The sequence below is a fragment of the Maylandia zebra genome, linkage group LG23, assembly GCF_041146795.1.
Source record: "Maylandia zebra isolate NMK-2024a linkage group LG23, Mzebra_GT3a, whole genome shotgun sequence".
Taxonomy (NCBI): Eukaryota; Metazoa; Chordata; class Actinopteri; order Cichliformes; family Cichlidae; genus Maylandia; species Maylandia zebra.
In genome coordinates this window covers 8935670-8951843 of record NC_135188.1, presented here as the reverse complement: position 1 = coordinate 8951843, position 16174 = coordinate 8935670, and the positions used below count along the sequence as shown (strand labels likewise).

At 41.2% G+C, this 16174-nt stretch overlaps 1 protein-coding gene across 5 annotated transcripts in view; it reads right to left on the bottom strand.

Annotated features, from left to right (window-relative positions):
- Nucleotides 1-223: 223 nt before the first annotated feature.
- Nucleotides 224-16174, bottom strand: part of lnx1 (ligand of numb-protein X 1) — a 34266-nt gene continuing 18315 nt past the window's right edge. For 2 of the 5 annotated variants that reach the window (XM_004557134.3, XM_004557137.2), the window contains 9 exons: nt 11501-11754; nt 9293-9448; nt 7370-7578; nt 6880-7293; nt 5977-6111; nt 3390-3567; nt 2059-2305; nt 1328-1486; nt 224-1222 (listed from right to left, as the gene is read on the bottom strand). In XM_004557134.3, the coding sequence (XP_004557191.1) occupies nt 1087-1222; nt 1328-1486; nt 2059-2305; nt 3390-3567; nt 5977-6111; nt 6880-7293; nt 7370-7578; nt 9293-9448; nt 11501-11754 (1888 nt within the window). In that variant the 3' untranslated portion in view covers nt 224-1086. The remainder of the gene's footprint in view (nt 1223-1327; nt 1487-2058; nt 2306-3389; nt 3568-5976; nt 6112-6879; nt 7294-7369; nt 7579-9292; nt 9449-11500; nt 11755-16174) is intronic. The other 3 variants (XM_004557135.3, XM_012920747.2, XM_004557136.3) reach the window with 2 other exon arrangements.

Genomic DNA, 16174 nt, shown 5'->3' with positions numbered 1-16174 from the left:
TAATTAATAGATAACATCATTCACAAATTAATATTTTCAGTAGTAATAATTCATTTAAATTAATAATTTTATTTGAAAAACTAAGGATAATTTCATGAATGTTTAGTACACTATGCTTTCATTGTTTCTTTTTCTGTTGATTTTCTTCAGATGAAGGGAATGTGTACATGTAGCTTTGTGAATCCCAGGGTGATATGCTTTTAATCATCTTTGTCACAGCAACCAATTTTTCAAATGATTTTATTGATCAGTTAACCAAATGTACCATCAGATGTACTACACAGGCCGAAGCGTGACAGATAGAACTGCAGTAGATGGGCCTCAGCCCTTCCACTGATACACAGAAACCAAGTCATTTTTTTTCTTAAATGTAAGAAAATTAGTAAGGCCTCCACACTGTTATCTAATTAAATATCTTTTAACATGTTATGAACACATTAATCCTTTATTTTTTCATATATTTTCTTTGCCAGCGGTTTGATAGTTTAGCCATAGCTTCTGACATAACATAAAAAACCTCACAGACTACTACTTGGCAACGTGTCTTCAGATCAACAGATGAAGATGACAACCACTGTCAGTACAAACAGAATAAAGCCTACATTAAAAGGCCATACAACAAACAAACAAAATAAACATATTACAAGTGCTTGGATCTTTTTTAGACACCCAACAGTTACAGTAGAGAAATGTGAGTCCAACTTAACGCATATCCTAACATATAACTACTGGAATTGGCAACATGTTGTGTCTCCTGTCGGTACTCCCACTCGATGCCAGAGAATGATCATGTCCTCTAAACTGATAACACCCAACATCTTAGTTAAAAGTGTCTCAAGCCTGGATCCTCCCAGTTCAGCGTTTTCTGAGGGGCACGTTAACCTCTGGTAACAATCCAGTCTTATGTCCTTCCAAACTCCTGCCGAAGTCACGGCTGTCCATCAGACGTGAGGTATCCAAACAGCTACACGACTATTCTAAGCTTCTCCCTCACAGCAAAATTAGGTAGTCAGCCAGACTAAAGCTCTGCCTTTGACATTCCTTGGTCACTGCCACCGAAACAGTGCTGGATGGCTTAAAGCACTGCTACAGCAGGCTACCAGGCCAGGACACTATGGTCAGGGTGATTCTGCCACGGAGCTCCTTCAGAAGGCGAACCAGTGCTGTGTGTGTCATCCCCCAAGTACTCTTTCCATTCACCTCAAGCAGGATGTCCCCACACCTACACAGACAGAGAAATGGGAATTGAAAATGATCTTCTTTGACTTCTAAAACATTTTGCCCATGGGCAATTGTGGAAAAAAAGTGATATCCAACGAGCAGATACCTTATCCTGCCATCATTGTAAGCTGGTGTCCCCTCCACAATCGAGCGGATGAAAAAGGATTGATTGCAGTTGACCTCTTCCTGACCTCCAACAATACTGAAGCCCAGGCTGCCCGAAGTGCTCCGCCGCAGGACGATGTCTTTGCAGCAGTAGAGATGCCTGCATGAGCCAAGAGGGAGATTAATCACACTAATCTCTCAACGGCATCTTTAGATTACACATACTGTGCATCTATACTGAGCATGTGTGCTGTAGATAGAGTGCTGAAATGAGCCCCACTCTAAAGAGAAAGGCCTGGCTAACCTTTGAATGCAGGTGTGATTTGGACTTTGTATCAGTAGTGCACCAAATCACAGTCCAAAGCTAAATTTTCACTGTGACTTAGTGCTTGGTTTCTTTGCATCTCTGTTTCATCATACTTTATAAAACTAGGAGCAGCAGTTGTTTGTCGTTATCAGTACACAGCTGTCTTTCTAACACACCTTCTAAATTCATATGCTAAGAACATAGAGAAAGTTTAACTGATATCTTAGTGGTAAATATTTAAGCTGAAAGGTTAGTTTTAAAAGTATAATGAGCATTCCTTTCCCAGCTGGCTTTGTCAAAATTTCAGTTGGCACCAGCTGGCAGAGGTCACAAGGACCGGTGTGAGGGGTTTAATTTATACTGGCCTCAGAAAAAGCATACAATTGTACAAGGAGATGATGCAAAGGCAGCAGTGGGTACTCTACCTGGGTAGCTGCAGCCATGACACCCACAGTGGGGAGTAATCGTCATTAGGCACCGGGCTCTTGATGCTGTCTGTAGGTGATGGCGTAAGACAAGGTGGCAATGTGCAATCTTGCACAAAGTCCTCTGGAGGACGCATCTCCAAAACCTTGAGCACAACAGGAGAGGAGGTGTTCTTCAAATTGGCCACGGCCTCACCTCGTGTTACCCCTGTCAAATCCATGCCATTCACATTTAACAAAATGTCACCTGCAGGGGAAGATATAGACAGCACAACTCAAGCTCTGCCTGGGGCTGATACCCTCATAACAGCTTAAAACAAGACGTGGAACACATCATCTGCCTATTTAATATTCATCAACCTCCACGCTAGAAGACAAAGAGATGGAAACTAAGCACCACCTGTGCTTTAAAAAGCCTCCTAGTGATGAAAGTGGTGCAAAGATAAATTGATAATCGCAGAGTCCATCTTGCTAGTAAGCAGCTCAAAGGACACATTTGCCCTGTGAGGATATGCAAATACAAATTAACACTCCATTACAAAACGCAAACATGTTTCATAACCGTACAAAAGGAGGCAGCTGCTGCTGCTCTGTCCCTTATGAATACAATAATGTGCACCTTGAACCATGAATAGGACAACAGACTCAATTTACTTCTATTTTTATTAAGCCTTCATACTGTACTTCTTATCACCCATCTCAGCATTTCTCTCAATCCTCTCATAACCAGAGTTTAAGGCATTGAGATTGAGAGTAATGAAAGGCCTAATATGGTTCTATTTTAAGGTGAATATGCAGGAATCAGCATTTGGGGCTAAAAATCTTCCACTCTCCCTGCCTTCAGTAGCATTACAGGATTTTAAGGCTGCTGCTCTTCCATACAGCTATTGTGTGTCTCTTCATGTTTTGCTGGTTCGGTCTTGACGAATTTCATGTAGCAAAATAATTAGATACTTGACAAATTCTCTTCTGCATTGCAATTGGAGTTCAAGTCTCGAGCACTGCTATGCTAATGTTTGTTTGTGTTTTTGTTTAAATCTCTTAGAGCCAATTTGCGGAGCACTGAACCACAGCAGCACCAGAGTTTTCTGTTGCATGAATAACCTTCATAATGAAACATGAGCCTTAAATGTTCATCAATCACCCCATCTGTTCGTTACAAGTATTCATCACCAAACCCACATAAATACTGACAGAATTTTTATGCAATGAAACTCATGCTTAATCCACTATATGAGTAATTATTTGCACAGATTACAGACATCACATTTCTTCTGAAATACATGAGTAATATTCTAATGATTACATAATTAGATGACAACTCATTTTACCTTTGCGTATGGAGCCCTCTTGTCCCACCACTCCATCAGGGTCCACATTTGTAACGTAGATGGGGAGGTCCCACCCTCGGCTGGACATGCCGCCCGCCACTGTCATACCCAGAGAGTCATGCGGCTCCTTATTTAGACTTACTGTCTTCTCATAACATGCAGGCTTTTGACAAGAGTCCTTTACAGGAGACAGAAAGCAGACAGACAAATAGTTGAAGTAAAGAGTTTTTTGTAAAGTGACTGATTTTAAAAACAACCAAGGTTGTTTTTTATTCCTTCCCCTAATATCCCGTTTTCTTTTCCAACTGTGATGTTAATGGACATACCACACATTCAGAACTGATGCTGTCACTGTGGTGTTTTGAGTGTCCGCATGCACCGTCACTCCAAACATAATAATGACTTACACCAAGGGCATCTTAAATAAATTATATAATGTAATTAGATTTAGATGTAGTGCATTTGCATAATAATGAGGAGCGTTTTCTGTGAGACTTGCAATAATGGTAGAAGTCACATGAATGCCACCCATGCTGGGTTATGGGAACAAGAGCCCAATAACATAGACACAGTTAAAAGCTGATTGATGAATGACCTCGTCAGCATAATTGGTTAATGTATAATATATGGTGGTTATTATGGTAGAACATTAGGCAGCTCAAGTGCCTCCTCAGTCTTTGTCCATGTTGAATGCAGAGATTCATACACAGAGTCGTGATGTGTTATTTGATGTTTTGAACGAGGCATTGCATGGGATAAAGTGAATGAGGTTTTATTCATAGCAAGTGTGTGAGTCATATGAGGCAGAGTTGAATACTAATGAATAACACATGGACACACTGAGGTTGGTGGGATGTAGCTTGTCCTGCTTTGCTAATGTGCCACATTCACACGTTTTAGCTGCACTCACAACAAGAGATCACTTGACTGACCTTATGGCATGACAGTGCGAAAACTGAACACATTACCTGGCTTTCATATTAAAGCACTGTCAATTCTGTCTGTTTTTTCCCAGATTATTTGATGGCTTTTGATGAACAATAATGCTGTGTAATGAGCAGAGTTTGTTACCTCCCAGCACAGCGAGCTCACATAAGATATTTTGTCATCTCTGTTCTTTATGCTTAGCCAAGCAGCTAGCTATTTCGTGTGGTGATTAAAGAACAACCACCTGGAGTTCAAAAGAAGGATTTCTTCTGTGGCATGCCAGTTATTTTTACCAGGTTTGTTTTAGGCAAAATGCTGGATAGTTGTTAAATAGACTGGCTTATCAGTATGTACACAACTTAAAGAAGAATTTAGAAGCTGGTGCAATCAGTGTGACATGACCCACTGGTTAGTGGGCAATGTGCAATCTTGAAGCTTCTGGTTGAGCATTTTGCTCAATCCCATCTTGGTGTTTTTAAACCTGATGTGACAAGTAAAGCCTGAATAAGTAGCTTACAGACACTGCATACAGTGTTAACCTAAAGAACATCCTGATTTATCAACATTTTTTACACTACTGGAGTAATAAAACAAAAAGACTTGAAACTAGCACTTAAGATGTTAAACTTACCAGGAATGTATTTAGTGAGGTCATAGAACAAATGAGGTCATTTTCCTGTAAACTTCTATGCATTCGGATGAAAGTGAGGATATGGCCCCTGATGGCCGCATAATGAAGCAGAGTATTGTACTTCTCATGTCTTGGAATATGTCTTGGCCAAACCACACGAATCCCTACTATTATAAATTAAATCACTCAGGTATAACATATAAGCTGACACTGGGAAAAATATTACGATTCAGTTAATATTGTGCTGTCCTAACTGGACTATTACTGGTTTGTCAACACTGCCCTAGACCACTGAACAATGTCCCCAAAACTAAAGATTCATGAAGCAGCATTATCTCGCTAGATGTCACCTTTGGTTTGACAATGAATAATTTCTTATCAGTCACTTCTCAAGCAGCCGCATTAAAGATATAATCAAAGATATATAAAAATATATGCATTTACATGTTTTGATCCCGGTGACATTGAAAGAGGAGGAACTCTCCACAAGATACTGTACTGTATATGCAAAATATCCCCAAAGTAGAGATCTGTAAGGAAGTTTGTGATTATAGTGATTAAATATTGTGGCAAAGACAAAAAGTATCGCAAACTTGCATTTTTTTTGTGCCAATTACATTCAAATTTGAAATCAGACAAATTCTACTTATAGCAGGAAGCCAAAACAATTGCCTCTTAAAAATCAAAGGGAATTGATCAACCTGAAATTATACCATGAATTTTCACCTTGGCTCTGTCGTAGAGCAAGATAAATTGCTATGTTCAAAAAAACAGTAAAGGTTGGGATGTCTTCTTGTGGTGAAAAAAATAGGAGATCGATAGGGGTGCAACACAAAACAGCTTTCCTGCTGTACTGCTTGAATGACATACTCAGCTTTGACTGGAGAATAATACCTCCATGGATCATTTGCACCTGAAAGCGAATATTTATCACGGGAAGGGGAGTCGGGGGAACAAAGCTCCTCTGTGTATCAGTACCGTCCTTGTCTCTTGTGTGTGTATATATATGTGTCTGTATGAGCTTCTCACCAGCAGTGTTTGCTCTAGATCCACAGGGGAATATGGTGGGGGACCATCCATGCCCCACGGATCTTCTTGTATGAGGTCTGGAGTGGGCAGGCAGATCTGACGAGACACTATGAAATGGACGCGCTCTTCACTTGCCTAAAAAACAACCACAGAAAAATTTGACATGTGTTGCAGTTAAATGGGGAAATTAATTTTATTCTGAGTGAAATTTTCTGGATAGCTAATCTTCACTGCCACTTTGTCGTAACTCTTAGAACTATACTCCAGGCTGACCTACACGCATTCACACATATGCAAGCATACAGCCACACAGACTGGCTGGATACATCCCTCTCCCCATGCTCTCATTCCTTGGAGAGTTCCACGGGTCTTTCTAGCAAAGAGCTGAGTCCTGAATTAGCCAGTCCAGCTCATTATTGCCTTAATTGAACTAATTTAATTTCTATCCTGGCAGTTCTTAATCTCTGACAGAAAGTGCCTACTCTGAGAGGCCATCTTGGCTCCACAGAGACCCAGTAGAGCCAGTCAAACAACCCAGACAGGAACTTGGAGCCCAGAGACCCTGCACAGTCAGCCGCAGACACACTGCAATTAACCACTATTAACCAAAAACACACCATCGTTGACTGGCATCAACCAGGATACAGAGGCAGCCACATGGCCCAGTCCATCAGGGAGTAACCACAATTAAATACTATTAACTGCACTGAATGCAGACACAACAGCACAGCACAACACAATTAGCCTGAATCACCACAATTATCTTTAATACCTCAGGGACTCACATTAAGATCACAACACAGTTGTTTATGGTCTGTAACAACATGAAGGTGAATTTGTCACAACTGTGAACTTTCTATGTAATGCTAATGCATGCAGTCTTTCCTTGACTTGCTAACAGACCTGAATGAGTAGAGCAGCGTGCTCTGGTGCGCCATAACGTAGATCGTGCCCGTTGATGGCAAGCACGCGGTCACCAATGCACAGTTGCCCATCACGTGCAGCTAGTCCACCCTCCAGCAGGTGAAAGATATACACTCCATGCTCCTCTGGCCGCCTCACGAGCTTAATGCCCAGCTGTTCCTCTGGAGCACTTTTGTTCAGGACCACATGGATGCTATCATCTCTCAAGGGATGATGGGGTAGGCCGTGTGATGGGTGGCCCCCAGTGATGTGGCCATGTGGGTGGCCATGTGAATGCGAACGGTAGCGATGCCGCTGTTCTCTGAGCACGGTTAGCCGGAGGAGTTGGCACGGCTGTTTGAGTGTGGTCACAGCAAAGCAGTGGGGCACGTTGCTAATGTCAATGCCGTTTACCTGAAGGACAAGCGGAAATGTAATTTCACGGAGGACTTTTTTATCACTTCCAGCTGCTTTGTTAAACTCACTATACCTTGAGGATCATGTCCCCGGGAAGCAAGCGTCCATCCCGAGCAATGACACCTTCTCTGTAGATATCCTGGATTAGAATGCGAACTAAAGGGGTTTCATTGCCACCGACGATGCTAATGGCCAGTGGCTCTGAGGGATCCACCCGCGTGATCTTAATACTGGTAACTTCACCATCAGGGATCAGGTGATGGAGCTGAGGAAGAGCCACCACTGGGGAAGAAGGAAAAGGCTGTGTTAAGTTCTATTGTACAAAGATCAACAGCCAAAAAGACCCAGCCAAATAAAACAAGAGAGGAAATGGGAGAAAAGGAGAGCGCTGAGAAGGAAAAGACAAACACATCTAGGGAGATGGAGGTATACCGTAGTGTAGAGGTTCAGCAGTGGAGCCAGCTGTCTCTACTCCCTAAGGTTACTAAAACAAACTTGTAGAAGTCAAGAGGGAAAATTTGCTTGGCTGATTATCCTCTGTGATGTTTGTATCATTAGTCACATACATCTGTAGCAAGTATGCTTGGGAAAACCCTCAATTTCACATTTCCACAAAGTTATTACTAGGGTGGGGATGTAAGAAAAGTTGTAATACACACTAAATTTGTACACAGTCCAACTACTTTGATTCACAACAGATTTGTTCCCCTTGTTTTCACCTCAGTACTTGATCATCTGCAAAAAATAAAGGATTCGAGTATAATGCAGACCTCATTATGAGCCTCAGCATTTTTAATGAAAGAGTATGTCTCTTCTAGTTTTATGTCATTCTTTTGTGCAATCCTCCCACATACCCACTGTTGAATTTGTTGAATTTTACTAAATGGCAGAATGATTCATTCTGAACAGGACCATGTGGAAATGGGTGGGGGACATTATCTTGGCTGACAGCCTTGGCCAAAGTCTTTAAGAAGTTGAGTTTTTCATTTCATTTCTTATTCCTAAATGCACTGTTTCCCCTCGTATCTCTGTCTCTGTAGCCTCAGACACTTGTTCCACACTTCGCTGCACTTTTTCCAATACAAAGTCAATATTTTGTCTTTTTTGCAGCAGATTGCTTCAAGGGTGGAGAGCACATTAAGAGAGACTCACAGCCGTTATGTAATCCTCCTTTCTCTCCATCATTCACCTTTCAACCTCTGTCTTGCTTCATCTTGTCACATACTTTTTTTACCCACCCCAATGGGACTGTATGATGTGTTTGCTTATTTATTTGTTTTCATTTTATTTTACTCTGCATCCACTCTTCCTTACATTTCTCCAGGATGGAACTACGTCTACTTCACTTTTGCATCCTTCCCGTCTATCTTTGTCTCTCAGTGGCAGGCAATGAATATTTAATCTTTTCTCTCAGCCCCGTCAGTGATGGCCTCTGAGAATAATCTACTCCCAGATCATTCGTCATCCTTCATTCTTACGCAATCCCACGTTCCTTCGTCCAATCACACTGCAATTCTGCTTTAACGTTATACTCTATGGTTGGCTATATTTCCACCACAAGTGCCAGTCTGTAGAGATTACATTAAATATCACTACGGCACATTTTTTTTTACTGCATACATACATCTTATGGTTCTACCACGTCTAGAACACTGCTTTCCCAGGTGAATATATCATCAAGTTGGTAAGGAATGACAGGATATGGTAGAGTTGAATAGAAGGATGAGATAAAAAAGAAGAACAGGTAGTGGAGACAGAAGTAGGAACATCATCTGCTTTATCTTCAGCGACCTCTGGCCATCCCATCCCTCAGGCTACCATTCTCCCATGATCTGTCTGCACAAGCTTATGCAATCTACAGCTGAATTATTAAAGAAACATATACTACTGTTACACTGTGGGACCCAGCTGTGTCACCCTCCATATAAAGCTGAGGAAACAAGTATACACATTCAGGGAAACACAGAAACACAGATATAAAGGTTTTAATCCATACCTTCCTGTGGCACACTGGAATTTCTGGCATTGTCTCTTTCCTCAGATGTCTCATTGCTAACAGCGTTGCCACTCTTAGTCCTCCTCAAGACGCTGAAGGCCCTGTTCAACCTTCTGAAGGAGCGACTCCTCACTGAAGAGCGATCAAAATTTCTGACTGCAGGGGTGAAAGAGAGGCACTTTAAAGATGACCTCACCCTCAACATGCCCAGACATGTCTGAATCTCACTCATAGCCAATGGAAAGCTTTCTCAGAGCTGCACCAAAGACATTAAGCAATCTGTGATCCTGTTGCAATTACCTGTATAATGCAGGAAGACCTGTTTGAATAATACCCATAACCCTTAAATCTCTAAAGGATCTAAACAGTGCAAAGTGATATTACTAAAGAAGAGTGTCCAGTTTTGTTAGGGTTTTGGATTAGCTTCCCTTTTTTTGTGAAATGAACATAAGAATTACATTGTTCAAAGCACTGTGCATTGATCAGCACAGTGCTTTTCTGTGTTGTATCACTAGTTGTGTTTTTGACTCTTTCTAAAGTGAGCTTAACACTCCACCTTGCATACAAATGGTGGGTTAGCTTTGGAAGCCTCAATCCCTAACTCTGATTCAACACTGGATTAGGGGGACTGTGCTTGATATTTAAGGAACTTTTTGAAGCTTCCACACGCACTTCAAACTTGCAGCATGGAGGTTAGCATTCAGAAACTGAAATTTATTTTTGTAGTACAAACAATTAATGGAATTTCTTATATGAACCAAGTGGAATGTCATGGTTGTCCTGTAAAAGAGACCGTCTCTTCCTTCTACATTTCAGTGTGTCCATTTGGTATTTTTATTTCCGCTGTGGTCAGAGTGCATGCCTTATCAATGAGTTTCGAGAGACCACAAACTGCCTCTCAGGCTGAACAATGCTTTTTTTTCTTTTTTTTGCACTGTTAAAATAGAGAGCTCAAAAAGAAAAAACGCATTCCAGCTGCAAATTTCACCATATTCAGGTAATGTGTGAGTCGAGGCTTTAAGAAAATACTACTACTCCCCCAAAGAAACAATGATATTAGCAAATAAAATACTGATACTCAAGTCAAGGTACCTCTTGTTATGAATCCAAGTGTAGCATATTAGAAACTGGAAGCAATACATTAATTAATCGTGCTTATATTTGTTTACAAGTAAAATTTTGGGGAAAACACTGGGGCCCCATTAATCTTTTTACTTTTTCTTATATAACAGAAAACTTTTCTTTTCCCTCTTTGGGCTATGTTTTTGTTTTTTTTGGCAAGTTTTAAAAAGTTCAAATCTTTTGAAATGCGTTCAGCTGATAGTCCTTTAATTAATAAACCAAATCCGTGCACAGTAAAGTTACATGGTTGCGTAACAACAGTAGTGGACTCTAGCGACTGGTACCAAAAGAGACCCTCCCAGAGAGGCTCTTGTCTGTACTTGTACTTTGCTTTTTAGGCTACAGGAGCTTCCATTGAAGACAGAAGCCCCAGCCCGGCTGCTCGGAGCACGGGACAGCAAGCTTCTGCAGTGCCCCTCCCTCCCTCTGCAGGCCCATGGAGATGTGAAGGCTCCTGACAGCCACATTATTCTTTAAAAGCGCGAGCCGCTTCTGGAGCTGACAGCTTGTTCAGCAGTAGTGGTGCTCGTGGTGGTGGCGGAGGGTGCTCAGTTGACCAGACCTAAAGTGCTGGTGCAGCGTCATTTGGTTTCCCCACTGCCTATGCGCTTACTTTAGCAGAGCAATGGACGGGCAGATAGGAACACTCGTGACTGCTTCCTGGTTTCACAGGTGGGAGAAATGAGGGAAGAGCTGCGATCACGTCATTGGGCATTAACACACACTTGCACAGGCTATATTTAACCTACCTCTCCTTCCATTTCTCCTTGACTGCATAATGTGCCTGCATCTCGGTGACTTTGTCTCTATGTGTTTCTCTGCTTTTTTCCACAGAGAGATTTTATAGATTGGTGAAACTGGTGTTATGTGTCATGTCATTTGCGGGTGTAAATATATGTATGAATACAGATCTTTGGTGCTTGGTTTTGACTGCAGACCGTGTAACTGTCACTGGAGATCTCTGTACTCTGTTGGTTTTCAGTCTGTCACTATGGCAAACAGACACCTTTTTAGCTCTTTCTCTTGCCAGATAACGTCATATGGCATTGAACATGAGCACACACAAACATCTATTCGCCCACTCACACTCACTCTTCTTTGTGCTACTCCGAGCAGCCAGGCTAGTCGTGCTGCCTGACTGACTATTATCCTCCATGCTGGGGTCAAAGGCAGGGTTGACCAGACCAGGTTCATCTGACAGGAGGGCCACAGCAGCAGAAGTGGGGCCATCATTGGGCAGGGTGGCAATGGTGAGTTCTGAGGTGCTGTCAGTGCATTCGCCCTCCTGCGAGCGTCGCTTTCTGTCTGCTGAGAGCCCATAGTGAGAGGCTCCTTTACACCTACACACACGAAAAACAAAATGTCAGTAGCAAACTCAAATTACAAAGTGGCTGCAATTATTACTAGACGTGTTCATAAATTGATGACATTGATGATGTTTTAAAACATGCTCCAACTCCCTAATAAACTGAATTCTGAAGCAGTCAGAGTGAAAGTCAACACATTTGCGTTAGCAGCCAATGAAAAGGTCAGACTCTCAAGACAAATGCAAGCAGATTTCAGCATGTCCTCCACCCTCAGGCTTTATTCATGCCGACCTATATCTTCTGCTCGGGGATGGCCTCACACAAAGGCTGCTTATCTGACCTTAACACTCAGACAGCACCTCTCTGAGATACCACACAGGCTGTACAATAAACCACAACAACATATGGTAAGGGAAGATACATTTTCTAGTGCTCGCATTTAAAATTCATCTGTCACGCCATCTGAGGTTGGTCTAAAAATTTCATACTTACTCTCACAAAAAGAAAAAAATATATAAAAAGAGTTTTTGTACCATCTTTGTGACAGTATGTGCAATCACATGTAGGTTGGGTTTTCTGCTTTGAGTGTGAGCGTCCCTGACAGATGATTGAATACAAATGCAAGAAAGAGAGCGGGTAACTGACACAACATGTGAATATAAAACAGAAGTCGTTTGATAGTTGTTTTTCTCAAAAACAAATCTAATTCCTAAGTTCCAGCTGTCAACAACACAGCCGCAACACATTTCCACAGTCTGTCATACATAGACACACATACAATTATACACACATAATGCTACAAGCCACGAAAGGCTTTTCACACTGACAATATTAAATTGGGAATGTTTGTGTGCGAATTAAAGATATCCCTACAGAGCATGGTATTCCATTGCTGCAGAATTTTCTTCCATCTGAAAGTCATAAAGGCTTTGAGCTGATGCTTCATCAGACGCAGGAATAACTCTGGCTTGTCTCTCCGGCTGTCTCTGTGGAGCCATCAGCACAAACATTAACTGGGTTTTAATGAGCTGGATCAAACCCAGGCTTTGCTTCAACAGTAGCTCAGAAAAACAAGAGAAGCAGCACCCATTCTCCTGTGCTGTGGTCTGACAGGTAGGATATTAAACCAAAAAGGAGATGTAAATGAAAGCAAAGTACAATCGTGGGCATCATAGCAGTTACAAAAAGAAACTAGATTACTCACTGAGCCAGGTAAGCCATCAGCCCCTTAAGGGCACCACATCACTGGAAGTGGTATTTTGTCTCTATAATAAATATGTCTCAGTGGGGCACGCTGCTTTCTGTTCATATTTGGCAAGGAAAATAACTGAATCCTGAAGTAGATTCTACTTCCGAGCTGTAGTCAGGTACAACATTACACAAAGCTGAAATGCCCATTGATCTTCTTCTGACCTCAGAAACGTGCTACTGCGTTACGTCGCATGTGTTTGCCTGTGTGTGGGCTGTGCCACGGTGTTATTCTTGTTCATTCAGTTAGTAAATTGAACGCTATCAAGCATGTCCATTCAGCAACATACCACTTAACTGAGTGAAGTGGCTGAATAGAGTAATATTGCAATCAAGAGGAGAGGAGAGGGCAGCTCTGCAGTCTTGAGGGGCAGAAGCTTTCCTCACGTCACTCACTGTCAATTAGAAAACTTAAATCTAAATTCAGCTTGTGCACACTGCTCTGAAAGCAGAAACTCCCCACCTGTGCACGAATATACATGGAAACAATACATATATGCACATGGTACAAAGTGAACCTTTCTCTTAAATGCAACACAGAAACTGAAAATTGCAAAACAACTTGTGAACATAAGTGACAATTTTAGATGTCCTATCATTGTCACCTGATTATATAAACAGATTAGTATTTCTAAGACTCCAGAGTCCAGAAGCTCTTGTGAGATATTATGTGTTGCAAATAACCATGGAAAACCTTCTGGCCTTTATATTTTTACTGGCACCATTGAAGGGCAAAGCCATGCAGCACTAATCAGAGTGAGGAGAGCATTAGTCATCCTCCTGTATGTTAGTATTGCTTTAAAGACGGCATTGCTGGATTGACAGTTGATCAGTGGCTAATTTATTATTCAGATGGTGCTGGTTGAAATATCCCTTACCATAAGAAAACATTGCTAGGATCAGTGGTGAACTGACCAGTGTAACCATTTACATACTGTACTGAAGTACAACTTTTATGTATTTGTACTTTATGTATTTCTATCCTATGATATTGGTAGTTTCTTATTCGATTCCACTGTATTCTGGAGGCAAATCTTGTACTTTAAACTCCGCTAGATGAATTTCATGGCCATAGTTATCATTAAATGCAAATTTAGATTAGAAATATAAAATATAATCACACTTGCAAATGATACAATATTATTATAGATTAAGCTACTCAGCAGTATATAAAGTAACTACGGTTATTTCCAGCTGAAGCATTAACCTTACATGAATTAATGAATGAGTGATCCAGGAATTTAATGAACCCTATATAACAGTGAAATTGGACATTTTGCATTACCAATAACTATGCTTTGATATTAATTAAATGGTATTTTGACTTTTCCTTTGAACTTTTTAATACTGTAGCATTACTGCTTCTTGTTTTGAGAGATCTCAGATATTCTTTTCAACAGTGTACAAAACAGCTTAATCAAAAATGTTTTTAGATTTTAACGCAGTACAACTTTTCCTGTAATGCTATTTGTATTAAGGCACTGGGCGCTGGACAACAGCCTGAAAATCGTGCTCGATATTTTCTAAGCCAATTTGCAACACTGGATTTATTCCTGATAGAATTTTCTGGCTTCCCATGGTTCCCTCTTAACTACTTCTTGGTCCCCTGTCTGCCATCACACAGAAAAAATAAATACATCCTGGAATCACTCAGCCTGCAAAAAAGACGGGGTTGTTTGGATGCAAGAATCAGTATCATGGCGTTAGATTCTCAGTTAACATCGATGCATCATGCATTAGTCATACAGAAAACTACTTAAAAGGATGAAAGAAGAAGACTTTTAGTTAGGCCTTAATTTTCGTAATATTATAGTAGGTATGTTAATGCAGCTCTGGCTATTTCTGTAAAACAATGTCCTTTTTTATTTCAAGTGTTTCTGACTTACATGTGTGACTGCTTTTCTCCACACACCCACACACTGATTTCACAGGTATTGTACTGTGTATAAGTAGTGGTCATGGCGAATATATGGAGTTCAATACTTAGACAACATTCTCCTGTTTTAGCATGAGTAGTGGAAAACGGAAAACCAAAGTCAGCCTGTGGAAACGTGCAAATACTATTGAATACGGGTTCATTCAGTTTTTACAGACCACCCAAAACTTGGAAAAAATGTCAGAAAAAAATTAACGAATGCCGTCTACACACCAGCTTTGAATGTGTGCGTTGCCAACAGATCACCTAAGATCTCGAAGGCTTCATTTCTTGCGCTGTGATGGGTCTCAGATAAAGACGTGACAGAAATATATCGAGACCCCTTACACTTTGAAACTTATAGGCGTCATAATACAAAGTCTGTGAGATAGCAGCATAGCGCTATTGTTTAGTTCAGGACCAGTTTATTAAAGGCTTTGTCTTCTGTTAATTAAAACCTCCTCTCTTTTCTTTAGGGAATAGGAGTTGCCTTAAAACCATAGCCGTATCTCTGCTGCTTAGAGTTTTAATGTCTGTCTTTTAATGCTAAGTCCAGAATCTGCACTACATGAGGTTGAAGGCAGGGAAGCATGATAGAAAGCCCTTGTCTCTCTCACCAGGGTGGTCCTGCAACCTTAGAGCCAAAGAAAATGAGCCAATTAAGTCTGTACACTGGAGAGGTGAAGTGCTTGCATATCCACAGAGAAATACACAAACAGCATACACTTCTCTTTATTTCCATTTTTTTTTTTTTTTTACATAATATCATGAAACATATCCTTTTATTTTAAAAATGGGACTTTGAGTGCTTATGCAAAGCTGTTTTTCAGCATCATGTTTCAGGAGATGATCACTCAGCTTAGAGGATGCTCATTAGCACTGCAGTATACTTGTCCTGGTCAGCCTCAGTTATCACATCATCTCTCTAAACCCCAGGATCTGTGACAAGATAAAGAGCGAAGACACCAAAATACCTTAGCGCTCAGCCCCTCCTGCTCCCTTTTACGCAACTACCCTCCCCTCCTTTTTCCCGCACTCTTTCCAGAGCAATAACAATTACCCATGATGCTTTCGGAGACACGCTGATCGTGCCCAAGCGCCCTGGCTGTTCATGTGATGTGAAATAAACACCAGCTCACAACTCATCAAAGCCCTTGAGATTCTCCAATCCTCTTTAGGGGTGAGTGGATTATCCTTTCTAACCCAAATACTCTCTCCGCTCCCTGACTGCCACGGACAGTCATGTTGGGCCACAGTCCGCATACAACGCAAATTACCTCTGATAAGGTG